This window comes from Hyperolius riggenbachi, chromosome 7 (genome assembly GCF_040937935.1).
Source record: "Hyperolius riggenbachi isolate aHypRig1 chromosome 7, aHypRig1.pri, whole genome shotgun sequence".
NCBI lineage: Eukaryota > Metazoa > Chordata > Amphibia > Anura > Hyperoliidae > Hyperolius > Hyperolius riggenbachi.
In genome coordinates, this window is record NC_090652.1 from 172,643,199 (window position 1) to 172,668,195 (window position 24,997).

Sequence of the window (24,997 nt, forward strand, 5' to 3'; positions counted from 1 at the left end):
TATTTAAATAAAAAATGACTATTTTTTTCCCTTGTAGCCCTGTTCCCTCCCTCCCTCCGCCAGCCAATCAGCGTGATGAGCTGTCATAGGCTTCAGCCTATGACAGCCGATCACTCAGGGGCGCTTCTTGCCACAGGCAGTACAAGCAGTCGCCTGCAGCGCTGTGCCAATCAAAAGGCACATCTGCGGCCGCCTGTCCCTACTGCCATGTCATTTATTTTGTCCCCGTGATCCTTTGTCGGCAGCAGCAGCAGCAGCCAGCTATGCTACACGTGCGTGTAGCGACACTTCCGTCTCCCCTCCGCCCCCTGGCGCCAGCCGGCCAATTGACAGAGGGGAAAGCTCTGCTCCAAGACTCAGCTCTTGTGAGCAGCCACACACGCAGTGTTTACTACGTGTGGCCATGCCCCCTAACTCCGCCCACTGCCAGTCAAGCATGGAGTTTGTCAGTTAGATGCCGATCTGGATGCTGCATCCCCCCTGAAGGTGGGCAGTCTATGTCCCCCTGCATCCACCCTGAAGGGGCATCAGAGCAGAGAGGTGAGCAGGCAGATGGCTCAGCTGCAGGCTGTGCTCCGTGCTCGGAAGGGGGAAGAGAGAGAGAGAGACAGCTACCAATCAGCAGGATGGATGGAGTGCAGGGAGGAGCACAGAAGCTGGATGGCTGACATGTGAGTAGAGGGACAGGACTGTCAGTGACACTGTGTGAGGCAGCCCCCCTCCCCCCCCCCCTCACCTAGTGACAGGAGCAAAGACACAGGTTCTGCAGACGGTAGTCTGCCTTATTTACATAAGGTGCCTTGCATTTGTAACAGGGCTGAAAAGTTCCTGTGTCTGAGTGCCCTGTGATTGCCCTGCTGGACTCCATCCCCCTCCCCTCCCCCTCCCAGAGCTTCAACATGCTCCCTGTGTGCTCTCTGTTAAACAAGCCCACCTGTGGTGAGACACATCTGTCTCTCCCACATTCACTCTGTCTCTCCTCCATTTTTCTACATTTCTTCCTCCTATCCACCTATTTTCTTCACCACTTTTCATGTGCCTCCTCTCTTTTGTGACACTCTACCACTTTCCTGGTCTGTCTCTGTTATCTGCTACTGTCTCTCTCTCTCTCAGGGGTGCCTCATCCACCGGCCTCACCGAGCAATCGGTTGCCTGAGGCACTGTCAGTTTGTGTCACCTGAGGCGCAGCCAGATTGTGTGACCCCCCACGGTGAACTGGCTTGCAGCGTCTAATAGACACTGTGCCAAATTGCTGGCCGAATCCCGCAGCTCACCTTAGCCTGCAGAGTCTTCCGGCAGGCAGAGCAGGGCTACAGGAAGATGGTGTCCAAAGCCCAGCACTGGAGACTATTTGTGCCTCCAGTACAGGGCTTCGGGCGCCATCTTCCCGTAGCCCTGCTTTGCCTCTGTTAGCGCAGGACTTTCGCAGCGGCTGGCTGCAGGGAGATGACTTGATGAGCTGTGCGCTGGGAGAGGTGTCTGCGCTGGGAGAGGTGTCTTCTGCAGGCTTTTTCTTTTTTTTTTTTTACAGGTGCATTATTTTTTTGCGACACGCTGCCCATATTATGATTGTTTTGTTGTGAAACATTGCAGCATTACGATTAGTGATACATTGCTGCATTACTATTATTTTCTAGTAAAACATTGCTGCATTACAATTATTTTTGGGTGAAACATTGCTGCTTAACGATTATTTTCTAGTGAAACATTGCTACAGTACAATTATTTTCTTGTGAAACGCTGCCCACATTACGATTATTTTACATTAAAACATTGCTGCATTACAATTATTTTCATATAGGGGGTGGACGGGAGAGGGGAGGGAACTACGGGGGGGGGGGGGCGCCACAGGTTTTTTTGCCTGGAGTGACAAAATGGCTAGAGGCGCCCCTGCGATCACTGCCCAGCATATGGAGGGGACAGCCGTGTCACAGCGCTGATCGCAGCGCTGTACCACTAATTAGATGGCGATTACGCCGTCTAACAGTCTCCCGAGCTCTGCTCCGCCCACCGAGCAGGAGATGTGTGCGCAGCCAGCACAAGATCTCCTGCAAAACCGAGCCCCAGGACTTTACGCCAACCGGCGTTAGGCGGTCCTGGGGCTGCCGCCGCGGCCACGCCCATCGGCGTGACGCAGTCGGCAGAAGGTTAATTATTGGGTCTCTAAGCTAGACACCTGGCACGAACTGGCACTGTACGCAATAGAGGGGCTGGCTTGCCCTGCCGCCAGCGTTATATCCGAACGTTGTTTCAGTGCTGCCGGAGGCATCATTACAGATAGATCCGCCTCTCCACAGCAAATGCAGACCGTCTGACAAAAATAAAAATGAATAAAACCGACTTCACAACACCCCCCGACCAAGCACAATGAACATCTGTGCTGGGTTAGCATTGCCGGTCCCAGATAGGAATAGGACTGCTTTTCAGAAATATCTCCTTTGTATAATATTTATCAAGGCATGGCAGCAAAATGCTTTGGTTTAAAGTGAACCTGAGGTGAGAATGAGATGAAGGTTGCCATGTTTATTTCCTGTTACCTAGCAGCCATAATGATCTATTTGGATGCAGTGATGTGTGAATTAAACCAGAAAGAAGTATGTAGGTAATCTTGCCATGTCGAACATTATTGTCAGAAAACCTGATCTGCTGCATGCTTGTTCAGGGTCTATGTCTGAACGTATTAGAGGCAGAGGATCTGCAGGACAACCAGGCAACTGGTGTCGCTTAAGAGGAAATAAATATGGCAGCCTCCATGTCACTCTCACCTTGGGTTCACTCATGAGGCGGGGTGAAACATTTGCCTCAGGCGGCAAACTTCTAGGGGCGACACCCGCCCGTCCGTGGGTGCGGGGGGGCCGGTCGCCGAGCCGGAGGGGTAGCGGGCAGAACGGGGGTATTGGGCCTAGCGGTGGGGAGGGGGGTCGGACCCCCCTCCCTCGCCTGGGTCCCCCGATCTGCGCTCCCCTCCAGATGTAATTAGGAAGCAGCCACTGCCCGATAGTAAGAGGCACGGGCGGGGAGGACTCACCTTTTCCGCGTTCCAGCGTGCGCTCCACTGACGTCACTTCCTGCATTGCCATCCACTTACAATACAGTGGGCGACGATGCAGAAAGTGACGTCAGTGGAGCGCACGCTGGAACGCAGAAAAGGTGAGTCCTCCCCGCCCGTGCCTCTTACTATCGGGCAGCGGCTGCTTCCTAATTACAGCTGGAGGGGAGCGCAGATCGGGGGACCCAGGCGAGGGAGGGGGGGTCCGACCCCCCCTCCCCACCGCTAGGCCCAATACCCGCGACCTGCCCGCTACCCCTCCGGCTCGGCAGCCCCCCATGGGGGGAGGGGGGCTTTTGTCGGGGCGGCGGTGGCGGCAATTTTTTCCTAAATTTGCCTCAGGCGGCAAAAAGTCTAGGGCCGGCCCTGGGTTCACTTTAAAGCGGAATATAACCCTGCATTTCAACTTTGCTCTAAAACATTATTTACAGCATATTATATGCAACCAGCATTTTTTTTTACTAGACCAGCATTGGAAGAGTTAAACACAGAGGTTTAAAGTTCCGTGGAGAGATATGCAGAAGTTCAGATAGATACATTTATCTAAATAGAATGTAACAAGTGATAAATGTTACACACTCTTTGGCTGTCCTCCAGCTCCTTCTCAGTCAGAGAGAGTGAGTCACATGCCACATTTAGATACATTTATGTAAACAAAATGGATCTATGTCAGCTTCCGATGCGTCTGCAGTTCTGTCCAGGAACTTTAAAGCTCTGTGTAACCCTTCCAATGCTGGTCTAGTAAAAAAAAAAATATGCTGGTTGCATATAATATACTGTAAATAATGTTTTAGAGCAAAGTTGAAATGCAGGGTTATATTCCGCTTTAAGCATGCATTTTGTCCTCATGCAAGGCCTGGGTTGTGTCACAAAGCGTGGACTTGTTCTCCTGTACCTCCTCTTCTATCCTGTGTGCTGCTGGGTTAGCGTCGCCGGTCCCATTGGTAGGACTGCTTTTCAGGAATATCTCATTTCTATTATATTTATAAATGCATGGCGACAAAATGCATTGCCTTAAGCCTGCATTTTGTCCTCATGCAAGGCCTGGGTTGTGTAACAAAGCGTGGCCTTGTTCTCCTGTACCTCCTCTTCCATCCTGTGTGCTGGGTTAGCATTGCCGGTCCCATTGGTAGGACTGCTTTTCAGGAATATCTCATTTCTATTACATTAATCAATGCATGGCGACAAAATGCATTGCTTTAAGCCTGCATTTTGTCCTCATGCAAGACCTGGGTTGTGTCACAAAGCGTGGCCTTGCTCTCCTGTACCTCCTCTTCCATCATGCATGCTGGGTTAGCGTTGCCGGTCCCATTGGTAGGACTGCTTTTCAGGAATATCTCATTTCTATTACATGTATCAATGCATGGCGACAAAATGCATTGCTTGAAGCATGCATTTTGTCCTCATGCAAGGCCTGGGTTGTGTCACAAAGTGTGGCCTTGTTCTCCTGTACCTCCTCTTCCTTCATGTGTGCTGGGTTAGCGTTGCCGGTCCCATTGGTACTAGGACAGCTTTTCAGGATCTCATTTGTATAAAATTTATAAATGCATGGTGATAAACTGCATTGGCCTTAAGCGTGCAGTTTTTCCCCATACAATAGATTAACAAGAGATTCAGAACCAGGGGCCGAACTCGGAAGTACATCAAACAATTAAAGTTGTCAAAGTTACTTCTGGAACCGGAAAACTTCTCAGGGAAGGGTAGCTTAGGTTCCACAAAGAAACCAGGAGGTAAAGGACGAACTTGTGCAGCACTGGAGACATTAGCAGAAGCAGGAGGAAATTGTGCAGCAACCATCTGAGTTAACTGATTAACAGCTCCAGTCAAAAGTTGCACTTGATGACGTAGTTCATCCATAATGATTTTTTGGTATGGCCCGTGATAATGTCAGGCCTGTAGGAATATCCACTCATGAATCAGCTCTAATGCCCCAATCTACCTCCACACACTTCACCCTATGTGGCGCGTTCCCGCTTGAACGAGAGGTGAGAAGACAACACCTACCAGATTTCGGTTACACCCAGGCCTCTAGTGTATTGGAATTGGAGCTGAATGCAAGGTGAGCAAATAAACTTCCAGGCCTAAACAAGAACACAGTGTAGCAAAGTCCAGCAACAGTCCAGGGTCATACACGAGTAAACCGAGATATCACAGTACAGGAGGGCTAGGCAGAAGAGAGGTCAAAGAACGTATCCGAGGTCAAATCAGGCAGCAAACAGTCATAACGATAATCCAAGAAATAGGTGTGTTCAGGCAGCAGACAAGGGAGGTCTAGTAAACAAGCAGAGGTCGACATCCAGATAATCTAATATAACAAGAGCAGGTATACAGAGCACCCAGCAACCAGCAAGCTAGAGCTATCACGGGAAACATGCAACTGTCACAGCAAGGTTTAAATACTGATAGCATCCAATCAGTGGCCGGTCACACGCACACAACAGCCAATCACACGCAGGCATTAATCCTGACAGAGATATCAGCAGACACAGGTAGCAATACATGTCTGCTGACTAACCAGTACTGACCAGCAAAACATCCTGACTGTGTGTCAACTACACCATACTGGTTAAGGGCACGCCTCCGATGTGAGAGACCAGGGTTCAATCCCAGCCAGGGTCAGCATCCATTATATTTATAGTTATTAAATAAACCCCTGCCTAAGTGTCAGCTGACTATCCTGTCAGCTGACACTACCTCTGTCGCCACCTCAGACCATACTGCAGCCGAGAGGAGTGAGACATCCATCCACCAGTATGCGCAGAGCGATCCCCAGTGCGCGCGTCACCAGCGGAGGATGGCTCCCGACATGTGGAAGTGCCTCGACGCGACCCGCTCTTGTCAGAGACGGCCACGTCATTGGATCCTGGAGGTAAGTCCTTCACACTATCAGTAAAAGCGAGAAGTTTTAGATCAGGATGATACCATTTATTGGCTAACTTAAAAGAATATCAGTAAGCAAGCGTTCAGCTGTGCAGCCTTCGTCAGACTTAAAGAGACACTGAAGCTAAAAAAAAATTATGATATAATGATTTGTATGTGTAGTACAGCTAAGAAATAAAGCATTAGGAGCAGAGACATAAAGGCCCATACACACGTCGGATTTTTCTGAACGACGGGTCGTTTGAACGTCCCGTCGTTCAGTCGTCCGCACGCCAAATCGGGTGTGTGTACAGACTGTCGTTCGGGTGATAAGACTGATTTTGAGCGATCCGCCGGGCGGATCGCTCAAGACCAGTCTTATCACCCGAACGACAGTCTGTACACACGCCCGATTTGGCGTGCGGACGACTGAACGACGGGACGTTCAAACGACCCGTGTTTCAGAAAAATCCGACGTGTGTATGGGCCTTTAGTCTAACATTTGTTTCCAGTACAGGATGAGTTAAGAAACTCCAGTTGTTATCTATGCAAATAGCCATTGAGTTCTAGGACTTTGAAAGTCTCATAGAGCTCTGACTTCTGATTAGGTTATCTCAGCTGTATTGTGTTTTTCTTTTGCAGAGAATAGTTCAGGACAGGTCAAAAGTTCACTGCCTGTTCTATAAAAACATTTAGAATCCTGAGTAATGTGTAAGTTGCACATATTAGAGAATGATGCAATGTTATAAAAAAAAGCTAATTAACTGAAAATAAAAATATGAGAATATTTTTTTTGCTACCAATGTTCTAGTAATCACCCCTGCTACACAACCAATTCATGATATCATAATTTTTTTTCCGCTTCAGTGTCTCTTTAAATCCTGTTTGCTTACAAGCTGTTGGAACAGACAGCTATATACGTGCTACAAAAGGGGATACATGGATTTTTTTTGCAGGCATGAATACATGTCATTAAGATGTCTTAAAGAGACACTGAAGTGAAAAAAAATTATGATATAATGAAGTGGTTGTGTAATACGGATAATTACTAGAACATTAGTAGCAAAGAAAATATCCTCATATTTTTATTTTCAGTATATAGTGTTTTTTGTATAACATTGCATCATTTTCTAATATTTGCAGTTTCCCCACTGCTCAGCATTCTAAATAATTTTTACAGAGCAGGCTGTGAACTTTTGACCTGTCCTGAACTGTTAGCAGAGTTCTCTGCAACGTTGAAAGTGGTGGAGCTGAATAGCTTGTTTTGCATAGATAACAACTAGAGTTGTTCTGTACTGGAAACCATATTAGCCATATTAACCATCTTCCTGTACTGGAAACCATATTAGACTTATGTCTCTGCTCCCAATGTTTTATTTCTTAGCTGTACTACACATACAAATCATTATATCATACGTTTATTTTCACTTCAGTGTCTCTTTAAATGAAACAGAACATCTAAATGGGGTCTTGAAAGGTTGTTTGCTGATTAATAGATTAGACCCCTTGTTTACTCAATCCCTCACACAATTGGGACTCAGACTGTCACAGAGCAGGCATCGTAAATTCTGAGTTTACAGGTTTTCGCTACAAGCAGAGTGGATGCAATATTTGTCTAGGCTGAGAAAGAGAAAGAGTTATGGCACTTAATATTATCAACCTCATATCATTCTAAAAAGTTTTTGTCCTTATTCATGCCTTTGTCCACAGCTTTAAACCAATTTATACATTTTGTCTCTGCAATTAATCTATCTTTTTATGATTTTAAGCCACCCTTCAGGACAGTGATGCGAAGATCATTCAAGCTGTGTCTGTTGGAACAAAAGTGTGTAGCAACTGGGAGTTCAGATTCAGTATTGTTAATATTGTGCCTGTGTCCGTTCATACGTTTGCGCAGAGTTTGCCCAGTTTCTCCCTAGTAAATACCTTTGGGGCATTTAGCACACATGATCAATAATAATAATAATACCAGGTTCACAACAGGAGTACAGAATACAAGGCACATTTTCCACTAATCTGGTGTATCTGTTCATGTGTGCTAAATGCCCCAAAGGTATTTACTTGGGAGAAACTGGACAAACTCTGGGCAAACGTATGAACGGACACAGGCACACTATTAACTATACCGAATGTGAACTGTTGCTACACACTTTTGTTCCAACATGGATTCAGTAATTTCCAGATTTTCTCTGTGGTCAAGCCTGCATTTTAATAATTACATTTTCCACAGTGAAAGTAGACATTTTTGAAAATTAGCACTTTTATTAGCTATTAGCAATCACAGTAGAAGGTTTTTCACAAAAGGGTAAACAGGAACAGGAAATAAATCACTTGATGTTAAAACGCACCAAAAATGCACACAATTTGCTTTGCCATAGGAAACCACTGTATGCGAATATGATAAGTGTTGGAGTTATAGATGTTGTGCTCCACTTCTTATTCTTGAAACAAAATAACCTGTGGCACCATTTTTCTACTGGAGAATTTTAATAACTCTGAACTACCACAGTTTATTTAATTATATCAAATAGCACTGCAAATTTACATTCACAGAAAACAAGAGCCTTGATTAACTAACAAAATGAACTAACAAAACATACACAAAACTTTACTTGAGTCAGCGCACAATTTTTTGTGCACAAAGCACAAAAGCAAATCATCAGATCTTTTATCATAGATTCACCAATGCATTAGTTCATGCGTTAACTAGGTACTTTTATGTTTTTTATGTTATCACAATTTTGCTCTATATTAGTGCAATACCATGTTCCACATACTTTTTTATACATACACATTCATTTCAACATTAACTCTCTATGTGTAAACCAGTGCTGTCCAAACTCCAGCCACTTTGTTCTGTCACTGCCCCCCTTCTCCCTCCCAAAGGGTCCTGAAATGTCCTGGTCCTGGAATGTAGAGTGGCGGAAAAAAAGGCTATATAGCTGATTATGTCGTTTTCTGGGAATACCGGTAATGCTACCTAATATGTGTTATTTTGGAAGTAGATTGCTGCCTGAAATATAATCATTGCCATTGTGCCACTAATTGTCCTAAGAAGAGCTTAAAATTGAATCCTGCCATCATGGCAGTGGGTGTCTTCAGAGGAGCTTACCATCAAATCCCCTACATCATGTCACTAACTGTCTTACTGCACATTCTAATTTTTGCAATCATGTTACTAACTGTCTTCAGAGGATCGTACAATTGAATCCTGCCATCATGTCATTAGGTATCTACAGAGGATCTTACAATCTAATTCCTGCCACCAAGTCACTAGGTGTCTTCAGGGGATCTAATGCCTAGTACACACCATACAGGTTTCTGTAATGCTGAGTTTACACGATACGCTTAGTTGTAAGAATCGCTCCGATAGATGCCTTCGATGATAAAATTCCGACATGTCCGATGTTTCCGCTCGATTTGTTTCTTATAGAAGTCAATGGAAAAAAGATAAGAAAAACGAGTGGAAGATAAGAGATTCGAGAAGAAAATCGCATGGCTAATAAACCGCGCGCCGAATCGGACGCAAAAAACGTATCGTGTAAACCCAGCATAAGATTTTTCTGTTAGATTTTCTGTAAGATTTTCTGTAATTAGATTATTTTCTGTAAAGTACTGGTAGAGACTGGACATTATTTCTGGTGCATTGTCTTCTGGTTATCTCCTGCTGAGTAGAACAATGCCTAATTGCTAGGCAGATAGATTGTTAGATAGATAATTTCCAACATGTTGGAAATTATCTATCTGGCAGGTAAATCTTATAGAAATCTTACAGCAAATTGTATGGTGTGTACTAGGCATTATGCTGGGCATACACGGATGCAATTATGCGCCGGATCGAGGCGCTGGCTCGATGTCAGCGCATCCTCGCGCGTGCGCACGGATCGGTCCCCGTGGGCATCCCTTGTCAGCCGCTCGATTCCCCGCTATTGTCCGCCCGCAGGGATCGAGCGGGGAATCTATCTGGCAGGTCATCGGACCTGTCGGATTTTATCAATCGAGCCATCAGCGGCTCGATTGATATGAAGAATCTGGGCCGTGTATGCCCAGCATTAGACTCTAATCCCTTCTATCATGATACTAGCTGTCTTTAGAGGAGTTTACAATCTAATCCCTGCCATAATGTTAATAGCTGTCTTCAGAGCACCTTACGATCTAACACAACTGTCTTCAGGAGAGCTCATATCTAAATCCCTGTCAGAGTTCATTATGAAGGGCACAATATTCTCAGAGTTAATTATGTGAGACTTTAATCTCAGAGTTTATTATGGTGAGCAAACCTATTTGTTATCATAGTCCTTTTGATCTTTACATGTCATCCAAGTATTGGTACTACGAGAAGTCAATTTATTGCAGTCGGCCCTCCACTATTTAGTCTCAAAAATGTGTCCCTCCATGTCCATGAAGTTGGACAGCACTGGACTAAACAATAACATAACCGCAATGTAACATAAAAATAATGCACCTTGCATTAATGCCATGTAAATTGGATTCTAAAGCAATCTTTGCATCAAAGCATGCATTATAACATGATGCTAGTTTATTTATTAACCCCAGTTTGTTCCAAATTATCTCTGAATTACATATAGTAAAACCATTTCTTTCTAATTAATCTTTTCCATTTTGTATTACAGGTTACAATAAACTTATGAAAGATCTAGAAGAGAAAAACATTTCTTCGGGGGACTCCTTTTTTATTCGCTTAAATTTAAACATTTCAAGCCAGTTGGATAACTGTTCACTGTCTGTGAACTGTGATGATATTGTTCATGTGCTGGACACTATGCACCAAGGAAGATACGAGTGGCTTTGTGCCAGAGTTGATCCTTTTAGTGTAAGAAACCTGGACATTGGAACAATTCCGAGTTACAGCAGGTGTGTGGTGCTTACATTAGAATTAAAATGTTATAGGAATACAGAGGCGCCAAAAAAAAAAAATAGCATCTAAAAAGTTTAAAAATAGAGGAGGCAGTGGTGGACTTACCTCCTCCAAGCAGACAGACCCAAGATAATATTAATGTAATATCAATAAAGCAGTTTATTTATACGCTGCACAAGATCATACAATATGTTTCATAGGATTGACCCTCTTCTTCAGGCAATAAGGACGGAGCATATACGAACAGGTCTGTAATTCAGCCAAGCGCCTTATAATTACAATGTTTGAGACTAGGAAAACACCACACAGAAACGCTAGTGTTGCGGAAAACAATAGCGTTTTTGCAGTTAATGAAAATCTATGGGCCACATGTAAAAACACATATGTGCATTTTACAGTGAGCATTTTTGAAAACGCAAAAAATGCTGCATGATTTTCAAAAGCATGCGTAAGACGCACATAATGTATGCCAATGGAGACGCAGAGGAATAAGTTTTTACATGCGTTTTTGAAATATTTTTAGATTTTTTTTTTAACTATGATACTGCATTTACTCCATTGATGGATAATATTGAAAAAAATGGAAACGCACCAACAACGCGTGAAAAATGCAAATGCAAACGCATACAAAAACGCACCAAAAAATTAAAAACGCACAGTTATCTGCACTACCTAGTGTGCTCCAAGCCTAAAGGAAAACTCAAATGAAATTATTCTGCTAGTTTTAGCAGTTACTGCAATCCATCTCTCAGTCTGTAATACATGTGTGTCAGTGCTTATTTACTGTCTGTGCCTTGTTTTGGCTTTTAGTTTGTTTCGGCTTTTAAAGTGTACCTGAGATGGTGTGCTGGTGTGATGGTCTGTGTGTGTGTGTGTGTTCCAGGAGGCGGAGGAGGACAGCGAGGGGTTGGAGGAATCCCCAGGTATGTATATTTTTTACCCCACCATCTCAGGTTCACTTTAAAATAACATACTATTGTGCATCTGGTAGCTTTTGAAGAACAAACATTTTTTAAAAGGTGTATGTTACAGATGTTATTCTTATTCATGTCATAGCATGGGACTTATCTCCACTCTAATTGACATGTCATCGAGTTAGCCTTTAAAGAGTAGGTCCACTATGGCTGAAAAAAGACAATCTCATAAGTTCAGTTATATATACAGAGATTAGTCGCAAGCTTTATTTCAGCTGGTAAGCGAGTAAAACATGTGCACATATAATATAGTTGTTTAACATGGCTCCTAACAGAAAATATGATATGAAAGCATCCCAGTGTGCTGCCACTCAGTTTGCTGCCAGTCATGGATTTGTCCAGATGTGGCTTTTGTCATAGGAAACTATTCCCATAAGGGCTTCCATAATTATCTATATATATATATATATATATCAAGTTCGGCTACCATGCTTCCTATATGTTATAGCTGGTATTTCCATCTTGCCCTTTAATATCCTGTATTTAAGAAGTCCTGACACCATGTCCCCTATATGTGTTCCTTAAACTTGTTGTCCAATACATCCCAGCAACTGACAGGCACAAATAAAAACACTTCCAGTATCATGTTTTTCATAATATCCCCTACCATAATTGCCCCCATAACACATGCAGCCATAATTACCTTCCATATATAACAAGTGTTGCTACCAGGACCCCAAGGTACAACATCTGTTGCCAACATGCTCCCCATTGTGGTTGTGCGATTTGCATTTTGTGCCTTCAATTCTCCTTTTTTTGTTTGCGTTCTTTATGCAAATTTTCACATTCAGTTTTTTTTTCATGCATATCAATGAAGTTAATTTACATTAACTTGTATGTAATAACTTTATATTGGTATGCACATTTTTGCACTTGGAATGCGAAAAATTGCATTTCCCATTGACTTGCATTGTATGGGATACACATGTCCATTTTGGAAAAAAAAACATACATGTAGGCTTGGGGGGATTTTTTGCAGAAAATTTGGATGGAAAAATTTGCATTAAAATGCATAAGTGCCATGCAATTGACTTGCATCTGATTTGTGGCAAACACCAATTTAAAAAAAAAAGGCAATTTGCATCCAAATTCTGTCATATGTGCAGGGGGCCATACTTATGGCCTTTTCAGCCAGAAGCTGTTTCAGCATGCCCTGCACTATCATCCCTATTCCCCTCCCTACCCGTAAGGACAGAACACATTACTGTGGCATGGCAAAGAAATGAACAGCGCTACTTAAAAACAGATAAGTGCCTACCTGCAAGAGAGAGCAAGCCCCACTTGTGGGATAAAATACACACCTAGCATACACATGACCTGTCTACCACTGGAGGATGTTGGTTTCCTGTAACAGCTTGCATTCAACTTGTTAAGTATTCAACCCTCCCACTGCGAAGAAGTCATCCTCATATGGGAGGGGACCTAACACTAACTAAATCCTAACCTATGCATATGCATAGCCTGGGTGCGCTACCAAGTAAAATCGAAAATTGAAAATTGCGCAAAAGGTGGATCAGCGCATCACCAGGCCGCTTCCGAATGGCCTACAATCAGAGGTGCGCTGAGCCCCCCCAGAAACTGCAAATGCACCTTGAACCCAAACAGAAGCTCTGCATATACACCAAAAGCAAGGCTGTTAAGTGAGAGTATATGCAAAGCTTCTAAGTAGCGCTGTTCATTTCTTTGCCATGTACTAGTTTAATTCATTTTTGGTCAGCTGCTTCCACTTCATAACCCTTCATATCTAAGTACCCAGGTGTACAGGAGGTCCTCAAGCAGTCCAGGAAGGTGTTGGCCATTTCAGGTATTCTTACACGGCCCTGGCGCACTTTGCAGGTGTTCAGCTGCAAAAGAACCTGCCAGTGAGGTGCTTGATTTGCGACAGCCTCACTCGCTGAAATTCAACCCTGCCAATGTTCGACTGCCTGCACTTCCTACCATCAGTTTATATTAAAATCAATCATTTTTTTGTACTTGTTTAGGTAAATGTCGGTAGGCTTATACTCGAATATATACGGTTATGCGTTTTCATGTATTTGAAATCATGCTATTTTTTGCAATAGTGGTTTTTTACGGTAGTAAAAAGCTGTTAGCATAGAGGAGATTACAGTGAGTGACAGGGTGTGTGTGTGTGTGTGTGTGTGTGTGTGTGTGTGTGTGTGTGTGTGTGTGTGTGTGTGTGTGTGTGTGTTTCTAGTGGGTGAACAAACAAGTGTGACCCTGGTTTAAGGGAAGCAAAAGACAATAAGTGTGAGCTGAGAAAAATAATAATTCATGGCTAGAGAGAAGGAAAGATGGTAAGATAGAAGAAATATGGCATAGGAGATGAGCACAAGGGGAGACAAAAGAGTGGGTGTGAAAAGGATTCTGATCATTTTGGCCGAAGAGTAAATTATTTGTGGTTGAAAAGTATTCTACAGTATATGACATACTCTGGCTGCTTTTATACTTGTGCGGTGCGTGTGGCCATGACATTGTATGGGCGTAGCTAACGTAATGATGTAACAGCAAGGCATAGCCAACGATGACCATTAAATAATAAATGCAGCAACAGTTACCCCAGGCACCAGAAAATAAACGCAATGTGGGCAATATGTCAGCACAAAATAAACGCAATGTGGGCAACATGTCAGCACAAAATAAACGCAATGTGAGCAACATGTCAACACAAAATAAACGCAATGTGGGCAAACATGTCAGCACAAAATAAACGCAATGTGGGCAACATGTCAGCACAAAATAAACGCAATGTGGGCAACATGTCAGCACAAAATAAACGCAATGTGGGCAAACATGTCATCACAAAATAAACGCAATGTGGGTAACATGTCAGCACACAATAAACGCAATGTGGGCAACATGCCAGCACAAAATAAACGCAATGTGTGCAACATGTCAGCACAAAATAAACGCAATGTGTGCATAATGTCAGCACAAAATAAACGCAAGGAGGACACTGACTGTGTGGGGGAGGGTGACAATGACTGGGTGGGGGAGGGTGACACTAGGTGAGGAGGGTGACAAGAACTTGGTGGGGGAGGGTGACAAGAACTGGGTGGGGGAGGGTGACACTAGTTGAGGAGGGTGACAAGGACTGGGTGGGGGAGGGTGACACTGGGGGAGAAGGGTGACAATGACTGGGTGGGGAGGGTGACACTAGGTGAGGAGGGTGACAAGGACTGAGTGAGGGAGGGTGACAAGAACTGGGTGGGGGAGGGTGACACTAGGTGAGGAGGGTGACAAAGACTGGGTGGGGGAGGGTGGCACTTGGTGAGGAAGGTGACAAGAACTGGGTGGGGGAGGGTGACACTAGGTAAGGAGGGTGACAAGGACTGAGTGGGGGAGGGTGACAAGAACTGGGTGGGGGAGGGTGACACTAGGTGAGGAGGGTGACAAGGACTGGGTGGGGGAGGGTGACACTTGGTGAGGAGGGTGACAAGAACTGGGTGGGGGAGGGTGACACTAAGTGAGGAGGGTGACAAGGACTGGGTGGGGGAGGGTGACACTGGGGGAGAAGGGTGACAATGACTGTGTGGGGAAGGTGAAACTAGGTGAGGAGGGTGACAAGGACTGGGTGGGGGAGGGTGACACTAGGTGAGGTGGGTGACAAGGACTGGGTGGGGGAGGGTGGCACAAGGTGAGGTGGGTGACAAGGACTGGGTGGGGGAGGGAGGCACTGGGGGAGAAGGGTGACAATGACTGGGTGGGGAGGGTGACACTGGGGGAGAAGGGTGACAACGACTGGGTGGGGGAGGGTGACACTGGGGGAGAAGGGTGACAACGACTGGGTGGGGGAGGGTGACACTAGGTGAGGAGGGTGACAAGGACTGGGTGGGGGAGGGTGACACTGGGGAAGAAGGGTGACAAGGACTGGGTGGGGGAGGGTGACACTAGATGAGGAGGGTGACAGTGACTGGGTGGGGGAGGGTGACACTAGGTGAGGAGGGTGACAAAGACTGGGTGGGGGAGGGTGACACTAGGAGCGGAGAAGACACTGACAGGGCACTCTCACCCATTTCTTCTCCTCTTCTGGTAGCTGCCTGGTCTCCACGTGGTTGCCAGAGGGTGTGCAGCAGGTTGGGGGCGGCCGCTCCGATTAGAGTAGCTCTAGGGGCGGAGCTGACATGCAGGAACAGCACGCTGAGGGGCAGGGCTGATGCAGCCGGATGTCAGCGCCGATTGGAGGGTGGGAGAGGCAAATGTAGCTGGGTGGTCGTGCCTACCAGAGTCCGTCCGATGGTGGCCAAAGTCCTGCAGCTGGGATGTCCCGTGGGCAAAAGCGGGACGTTTCCCGGGACACAATGCTGCCCGGGACAGGGGACCTCAAAAGCGGGACGTGTCCCACCGAATGCGGGACGTCTGGTCACCATAGGTGATGTCTTTCGCTGCGTGGCCACACTAATGTGGTGAATCTGAGATACTGCAGGTGTCTGTAGTTTACTATCAGTGTCTAGAGTTGGTGTCAGCATAGCCGGCCTTTGATATGAGCGACCAGAGCGGTCGCTCAGGGCGCCAGCTTCCAAGGGGGCGCCTACAGCTGGTTGCCTATACTGGGGGCACCTATAACTGGCTACCTTTACTGAGGGCTCCAACACCTTGCTACCTATACTGGAGGCACCTACGCCTGGCTACCTATGGAGGGATGGAAACCTTCAACTAACTTCCTATACTGAGGGCACCTATGCTTGGCAACCTATATTGAGGGCACCTACACATGAGATACTATACTGGGGGCATCTATACCTGGCTACCTACCTATACTGAGTCTGAGGGCTTTTCAGGGTGGGGGGCGCACTGCGGCTATAACACGTGGTGCAAATTGTCAGTGCTGTGATATGATTCTAAATGGGAGGAGGCGGCTAACTGTCCCACTGATTGTTTTTATTAATATTCCTGAAAGGTTCTAGCCTTCATTTTTAAGTGTATTCAGGATAATGCACTCTTTCCATCCATTCGTGGTTATTAATACTATTTTTTCTATTATACATACGTGTCACAGAGATCTGAGCATTTGGCATGATGTGTCACAACGTCAAAAAGGTTGGGAACCACTGTTCTAGGAGACATCTCAGAAGAAAAGGGGAATTGCATATAAGCCTGTGTGTGTGTATACGTACGTGCGTGTGTGTATATGCACGTGGGAAGAGGATCAAGGGGGGGCACAATAATCAGGTTTCGCTCAGGGCGCTGTGAAACCTAAGGCCGGCCCTGGGTGTCAGTGTTCTTAACAGGAAGTATGGGAAGTGATCCTGCACTATAGTATTTTGCTTTATCATATACTAACTGTTATGGTTGACTGGATCGTCCTGTTCTGGTGGAATGAAGCTGTTTGACTCAGAACCTTCTCCTACTGCTTGCTCAAAGACTCTCAACGTTGCCAAGGCTTCTTCTGCCTCCTTTTGTAGATTTTCCATAATGGCTTCCAGGAAGGCTTTCTTTTGTGCCTTTTCAGCTTCTAGGAGAGCTGCCTGTTTTGCCCTTTCAGCTTCAAGGAGGGCTGCTTGAAGCTTTAATCGCATTCTTTTCACAGCAAAGGTATTTTGGACTTTCATGACCTTCACCCCTGCATTGGGCCTCTCTTAGCTTGTCACCTAGCATTGAATCGTGAGATATGATCTACTGTAGTCTGTAGGCAAGAAATGCAAAGTACTGCATTATTTTTTTTAATTTTTTTTTTTGCTGCTTATTTGTTTTTATTCCTTTGCCATTTTCTGGAGGATGTACTTTACTGCCCACTAGTGGGACATGACCTTGTTGGCAGGTATAGTGTGGACACGGTGCACACTCTTCAGCACATTCCTAATGCTCGAGTTGAGGGCATCATGGTGGCGTCTGGCTCTGCGCCACGTGGTAGTTCTTATTTTCACGCTGACTCTGCGGTGTGTGGTTGGTGTTTTGCGCCTCGTTGTAGTTCTTCTTTTCACACTGGCTCTGTGATGTGCGGTTGGTGTTCTGCGCCGCGTGGTTCTCCTTTTCACACTGGCTCGGCGATGTGCGGTTGGTGTTCTGCACCGCGTGGTAGTTCTCCTGTGCGATGTGCAGATGGTGCTCTGCGTTTTGTGGTTGTTCTTATCACACATGCTCTGTGTCTTGTGGTTGCAGCTCTGCGTCTTGTGGTTGGTGCTCTGCGCCGTTTGCTTGGTGTTCGCATCACACTGCTCCTCCTACTTCCCCTCCTTCTGCCTTGTTGGGTGGTTCTTTTTGTGCTAGGCCTTGCCATCTTATGGCCCATACTCACGGGCAACTTTTTGGCATGTCGCTAGCACACGGGAGCATGTGCGCGACATGGCAACTGATGCAGCGGAAGCTGTCGCTGTTGTCCCTCCCCCCGCCGGAAGCGCCGTCTATTTGCAATTATGTTGCTGTCGCTAGTCCGCGTACTCACGCGGACTAGCGACAGTTGCGGCGGCGACTGTCCGCGCCAATCGCCTGGCGACATCAGCGACGGGCGACAGTTCGGGGTGCGTGCCCGTGCAACGCCGCATACTCACGGGCAACCTGTCGCCGCAACACGCGCGCGCCGCATGTTGCGGCGACAATTGTAGCCCGTGAGTATGGGCCAATAAGCAGCATCACTAATGATGTAGTAAGGAGGAGGCCTCAGGTATTAGCTTGCTTGCACTTAGGTCCTCGCTCTCAGGGAAGTGTGCAGAAATAGCCCTGCCTAATTGTTTACATCTTGTATTAAAAGGTTCCTTTGTTGGGTCAGAGGCTCTGTGACTCTGTGACAGCCTCATTGTTATTTAGCTCTACTAAGGAGTCCTTAATGTAATGGCCCATACACATGGGCTACAACTGTTGCTGGAAACACATCGCGCGTGCATGTTGCGGCGACAGGTCCTCCATGTGTATGAGGCGCGCGCAAGGAACTGTTGCTAATCAGAGCTGTCGCAGACATCCATGCCTCGTGTGTATGTAGCTTAAGCTACATACACACAAGGCACGGATGTCTGCAGTTGCATGGAGACAAGCAACAGTTGAAAGTCTCCAGCAACGACAGTTGTATACAAGCGATGATTGTATACACGCGGCAACAACCTGTTTGCAACATAGCGGAAACTGTTGCTCAGCAACTTCTGTCGCAGGTTCAATGAACTGTCGGACTCACAAGAGTTGCTAGAGACTAGCATACACACAACCGCACCCACTTGAGACTAGCGACGGTTCCTGCAACAGCTGTTGCCGGCGATTGGCCAAGTCAATCGCCTGCCGACAGCTCTGATTAGCAACAGTTCCTTGCGCACGCCTCATACACATGGAGGACCTGTCGCCGCAACATGTGCGCGCCATGTGTTTCCAGCAACAGTTGTAGCCTGTGTGTATGGGCCATTAGAGTCTCTTAAGCTACATACACATGGGGACAATTATCCCCCGTTGCATGGCTCCAAGAGACCAGGGAGCAACAGCTCCCCGGCGGCGACAGCTATCCACACGTCTCGCCGGCAAGGCAGAGTTTCGGTGGAAGCTATCTGTGAATGGAGCATGACCCGGCCGGATGCTCCATACACTTGCATTGCGTCTCCTGTCGCTAGTCCGCATACACATGCGGACTAGCGACAGTTACAGAGAAGTTGCGGCGACAGCTGTAGCCGGCGATTGAACAAGTCAACTGCCTGGCGACAGCTCAGACGGGCGATGGTTCGGGGCGCGCACGTCATACACACGGGCGACCTGTCGTCGCAACACGCGCGTGCCACGTGGTTGCAGCGACAGCCGTACACCGTGTGTATGAGCCATTAAGAAAGTGGTGTACCTTACAGACAGTCTCTGATAGCGCTCATAGGCTGTAGACAGCTGGTGGATAGAGTATCTTAGTTCTGCTGCTTGTTTGCTGCAGGGTAAAAAACTAATATACGGTGTTCTGTTCTGTTCCTCAAGTCAGACAGATTGGTGGTGAACTCAGATGAAATCGTAATTTTCTCCAGCATTCAGTGTGGGTTTAAGTGTGCATTTAGGTCTGCAGCTCTGCTCAGCAATTTATTTTGTATTTAATTCCAAGGAGTCGATTTGTTCAGGAATAAAGTTTTCTTGGTCTGAGAGAGCCACAGAAGAATGTGCAGAGCCTTTCAATGCCATATTGTGCAAGTGACTTATAAGGGTACTGTCTCTTTAAGAAATATGTGTTGCGGATTAAGCAGGCAGAATGCACAGTCTTGTTCAAGAAGAAAATTTTACACTCTCTATTAGGCGCAGGAAGCTTAACTTGGAGCTTGTGTGGCCACATGCAGTCATATAATGGTGGACACAGACTTGACTGGAGATAGTGCTATGCAGCAGGTCGCTGCAATATACACTATTTTTTGACTATTCTGACTTCAGTTCTCAATTTGGTAACCTCCTACTTGGAGTTCGTTATGTCACTTCATTGATAGCAGAGATTAATTGACATGATCGCCTGGTTGTCTGCTGCACAAGACAAGAGATCTGATTAAGCATTTATTTGTTGTATTTATAATGCACAAACATATTACGCAGCGCTAACATGAACAGAGCGGGGCGGTGGAATGAGAAGTCCAAGCCCACTTCTAAAAGCTGTGGGTTATCTGGATGAAATACTAATCCTGGATCTGCCTTGAGTGATATGCTAAATAGTTATTATTTATGTGCATAGAGAATGTTCTTATGTTTATGTATCATAGTTTACTTTATATTTCCCAGGGCCTTGCAACTATTCCTAGTTAAGCTTCAGAGATTAGTTCACAGAACTAAAGATGAAGATGAGAGTTCAAGTAACAATCTCAAAACTATGAAGGTAAAGATTTATTAATAATTTATTTCCATTTGCTAATTGTCATTTTTTTGGCATTTCAATATTTTTTCAAACAAAAGAGCTGGTGTTCATATTGTTAATAAAAGGTCACCTAACTTGTCCAATCCAAAGATAATCAACAGTAAAAGGACCATGGTTCTGACATCACACTATGGGAGCCTTGTTGCATTGTGGGAAATAACAGCTGTTTACAACTGCCAAAAAAAGCAAGCAGCGTCTCCTTCCACTGACATCACCTGCCAGCAGTAAAAATGTCACCACGTGATAAATGTCAGAATGTAAATCAGGGAGAGGAAATATTTCACAATGGGCAAACACTGGCTAAATCATTTATACATAATTATTGTAAAATGAAGCACTTTTTTATTACATTATTTTCACTGGAGTTCCTCTTTAAGTTCATTTAGATTTGGCTCCACTCATGACCACACCCACATTATGGAGCATGGTCACACCCATTTTCCAGCTGGAGTGCCCAAAAGTGCTCCAGATCTCTTAGGATCCTAGCAACGCAACTGGTACACCTAAGCTGAGTTACAGCTATGCTAAGATGCTGAGTCATTTCATCATACAATGGTGTGAAAAACTATTTGCCCCCTTCCTGATTTCTTATTCTTTTGCATGTTTGTCACACTTAAATGTTTCTGCTCATCAAAAAACGTTAACTATTTGTCAAAGATAACATAATTGAACACAAAATGCAGTTTTAAATGATGGTTTTTATTATTTAGTGAGAAAAAAAACTCCAAATCTACATGGCCCTGTGTGAAAAAGTGATTGCCCCCCTTGTTAAAAAATAACTTAACTGTGGTTTATCACACCTGAGTTCAATTTCCGTAGTCACCCCCAGGCCTGATTACTGCGACACCTGTTTCAATCAAGAAATCACTTAAATAGGAGCTATCTGACACAGAGAAGTAGACCAAAAGCACCTCAAAAGCTAGACATCATGCCAAGATCCAAAGAAATTCAGGAACAAATGAGAACAAAGTACTGTAATTGAGATCTATCAGTCTGGTAAAGGTTATAAAGCCATTTCTAAAGCTTTGGGACTCCAGCGAACCACAGTGAGAGCCATTATCCACAAATGGCAAAAACATGGAACAGTGATGAACCTTCCCAGGAGTGGCTGGCCGACCAAAATTACCCCAAGAGCGCAGAGAAAACTCATCCGAGAGGCCACAAAAGACCCCAGGACAACATCTAAAGAACTGCAGGCCTCACTTGCCTCAATTAAGGTCATTGTTCATGACTCCACCATAAGAAAGAGACTGGGCAAAAACAGTCTGCATGGCAGATATCCAAGGCGCAAACCACTTTTAAGCAAAAAGAACATTAAGGCTCGTCTCAATTTTGCTAAAAAAAACATCTCAATGATTGGCAAGACTTTTGGGAAAATACCTTGTGGACCGACGAGACAAAAGTTGAACTTTTTGGAAGGTGCGTGTCCCGTGACATCTGGCGTAGAAGTAACACAGCATTTCAGCAAAAGAACATCATACTAACAGTAAAATATGGTGGTGGTAGTGTGATGGTCTGGGGTTGTTTTGCTGCTTCAGGACCTGGAAGGCTTGCTGTGATAGATGGAACCATGAATTCTACTGTCTACCAAAAAATCCTGAAGGAGAATGTCCGGCCATCTGCTCGTCAACTCAAGCTGAAGCGATCTTGGGTGCTGCAGCAGGACAGTGACCCAAAACACACCAGCAAATCCACCTCTGAATGGCTGAAGAAAAACAAAATGAAGACTTTGGAGTGGCCTAGTCAAAGTCCTGACCTGAATCCTATTGAGATGTTGTGGCATGACCTTAAAAAGGCGGTTCATGCTAGAAAACCCTCAAATAAAGCTGAATTACACCAATTCTGCAAAGATGAGTGGGCCAAAATTCCTCCAGAGCGCTGTAAAAGACTTGTTGCAAGTTATCGCAAACGTTTGATTGCAGTTATTGCTGCTAAGGGTGGCCCAACCAGTTATTAGGTTCAGGGGGCAATTTCTTTTTCACACAGGGCCATGTAGGTTTTGAGTTATTTTTCTCACTAAATAATAAAAACCATCATTTAAAACTGCATTTTGTGTTCAATTATGTTATCTTTGACTAATAGTTAACGGTTTTTGATGAGCAGAAACATTTACGTGTGACAAACATGCAAAAGAATAAGAAATCAGGAAGGGGGCAAATAGTTTTTCACACCACTGTATGTCGCATCTCCTAGTCACAAGTTCCAGACTTAAATAATTGAAATCTATGCCCTGTTTACTGCCTTTTATTCCTGCCAGGGCGGTGATTTTAGTTACTTGCCACAGTGCGCTCACACCACTCTTGTTTCTTCTGTCCCTCTGTCACCACTGGATCCTATTTGCTTAGCTGATCAAAGTACGTCAACTGGGGGAAAAAACATAGTGACCACAGTATGTTAAAAAGGGTAGAAAAGGCTCTTGTCCTTAAAGGGACACTTAAGTCAAACAAAAAAAATGAGTTTTACTCACACAGGGCTTCCAATAGCCCCCTGCAGCTGTCCGGTGCCCTCGCCGTCTCCCTCCGATCCTCCTGGCCCCGCCGGCAGCCACTTACTGTTTCGGTAACAGGAGCTGACAGGCTGGGGACGCGAGTGATTCTTCGTGTTCCCAGACACATTAGCACCCTCTATGCTGCTATATGGTATATGATATAGGCTATAGCAGCATAGATGGCGCTATTGTGGCCAGGAATGCGAAGAATCACTCGCGTCCCCAGCCTGTCAGCTCCTGTCACCGAAACAGGAAGTGGCTGCCGGCGGGGCCAGGAGGATCGGAGGGAGATGGCGAGGGCACCGGACAGCTGCAGCGGGCTATTGGAAGCCCCAAGTGAGTAAAACTCATTTTTTTTTGTTTGACTTAAGTGTCCCTTTAAGAGGCCAGAGCAGCATGGTATGGAAAGGGTAAAAAGCTCCTGGTATGTTATTGCTCTTGTTCAGTATATGTCGCCTCTTCCTCAGCGCAGGCACTTCCATAGTGAGAATGAGGTAGTTGTAATTGGTAGTAAAACACACTAGGCCTTGTTTCCATCTGTGCGCTTCTATCCGCTTCTGTCCGCTTTTCAGCAACATGTATCAATCTGTAACATTGATGTGCTGATAAAAAGCGGATAGAAGCGGACAGATGGAAACAAGGCCTTTTAAGGAACGCAAGAGTGGCAATTCTTAACATTTGCTGATTTAAACCTCATTGATATCTATTATTTTAAGATAAATAATTAAAATGATCATTAGTTATTGTTTTGGATGAAACTGTTACCAGTGGTAGTACTCAGGGCATCATTATGCCATTACAATTATCCCTGTGTTTTGATGGGATAGCATCCATTTATGTTACTGTCACTTCCTCAGCATATTGTAAAGGTGCCCACTTATTATACAATCTCGATTGTACAATATTACCATGTCTATGTAATATGAGGCATTACCTAAAGCATCTTCACTCAGATTACCCTTCTCAGGCCCGGATTTACATCACAAAGCCTGTAGGCACAGATGTCCTGGCACCCTAGTCTTCACCCTTCACATATAAACCCCTGCCGAACTGCACCGCAAGTGTGCTGGCTGTCCCAGCTGTCACTTTTCCCTTACTTCCCTTGCCTGTCATCGATAGCTACAGGTGTCCCTTAGTATTAGGTAGCCAGAGTTATCCTCAGTATTAAGTGGCTAGAGGTGCTCCCAAGTATTAGTTAGCTAGAGGTGGATTGCCGAAACCTTGGTGAGTAACCTCTCATTTACACTCTGCTCGGACTCTGCATTGGCAAGGTGGGAGGGAAGCACTTGGTGAGGAGAGTGAGCTGCCTTTCCATCATCAGGCGCCTGTAGGCACATGCCTACAGTGCCTTATGGTAAATCTGGCCCGACCCTTCTACTAAATAGATTTGGTAAAATTGTACAATTTTACAAGATTTTATCATTAAAGCAGACACTCTCTTTAGACATATCCTACTGTGAGACTGCCATCCTTTTCTCACATCTGATGTTTATTTCCTGATTAGGACTGCTTACCTTGCTGTATACCTAGCTCTAGCTAGTGGTCATCCTGCTTAGTGGTCAGTTCCTAACCTAGCTCAGTACTTGCAACATTATTTTCAAACAACACCATTTTAAAGGGCTTTAAATAATGTTTTGATTAGGATTGAATCAGTATTTTACCAGAACTGACTAAAATTGTCCATCCACTAATCTGTTCTTGCTTGAAGATCTGGTCTGCAACCAAGGGTGTAGCCAGGATCTGAGTCAGTGGGTGCAAACAATCTTATACTGAGAAAGAACTACACTGGGAATGTACTTGAGCTTGAATACAAGGGTGTTCAAGCTTAAAGGTTAGAGGTCATAACTATATAGGCTATTGAAAAAAATATGTTTTTGTTTTAAACTTAGGGCCGGTTCACGCTTGTTTTAAAAACATATCCGTGGCTCCGTTCTTGGGCCCGGATCAAAACCGGAGC

The 24,997-nt window shown here is 45.2% G+C and overlaps 1 protein-coding gene across 1 annotated transcript in view; it reads left to right on the forward strand.

The window, feature by feature from the left end:
* The window catches only part of CARD11 (caspase recruitment domain family member 11), a 586,831-nt gene that overhangs the window by 434,175 nt on the left and 127,659 nt on the right, over positions 1–24,997 (forward strand). The window contains exons 17-18 of the mRNA XM_068244905.1: positions 10,543–10,783; positions 20,420–20,513. Coding sequence (XP_068101006.1) covers positions 10,543–10,783; positions 20,420–20,513 — 335 coding nt within the window. The remainder of the gene's footprint in view (positions 1–10,542; positions 10,784–20,419; positions 20,514–24,997) is intronic.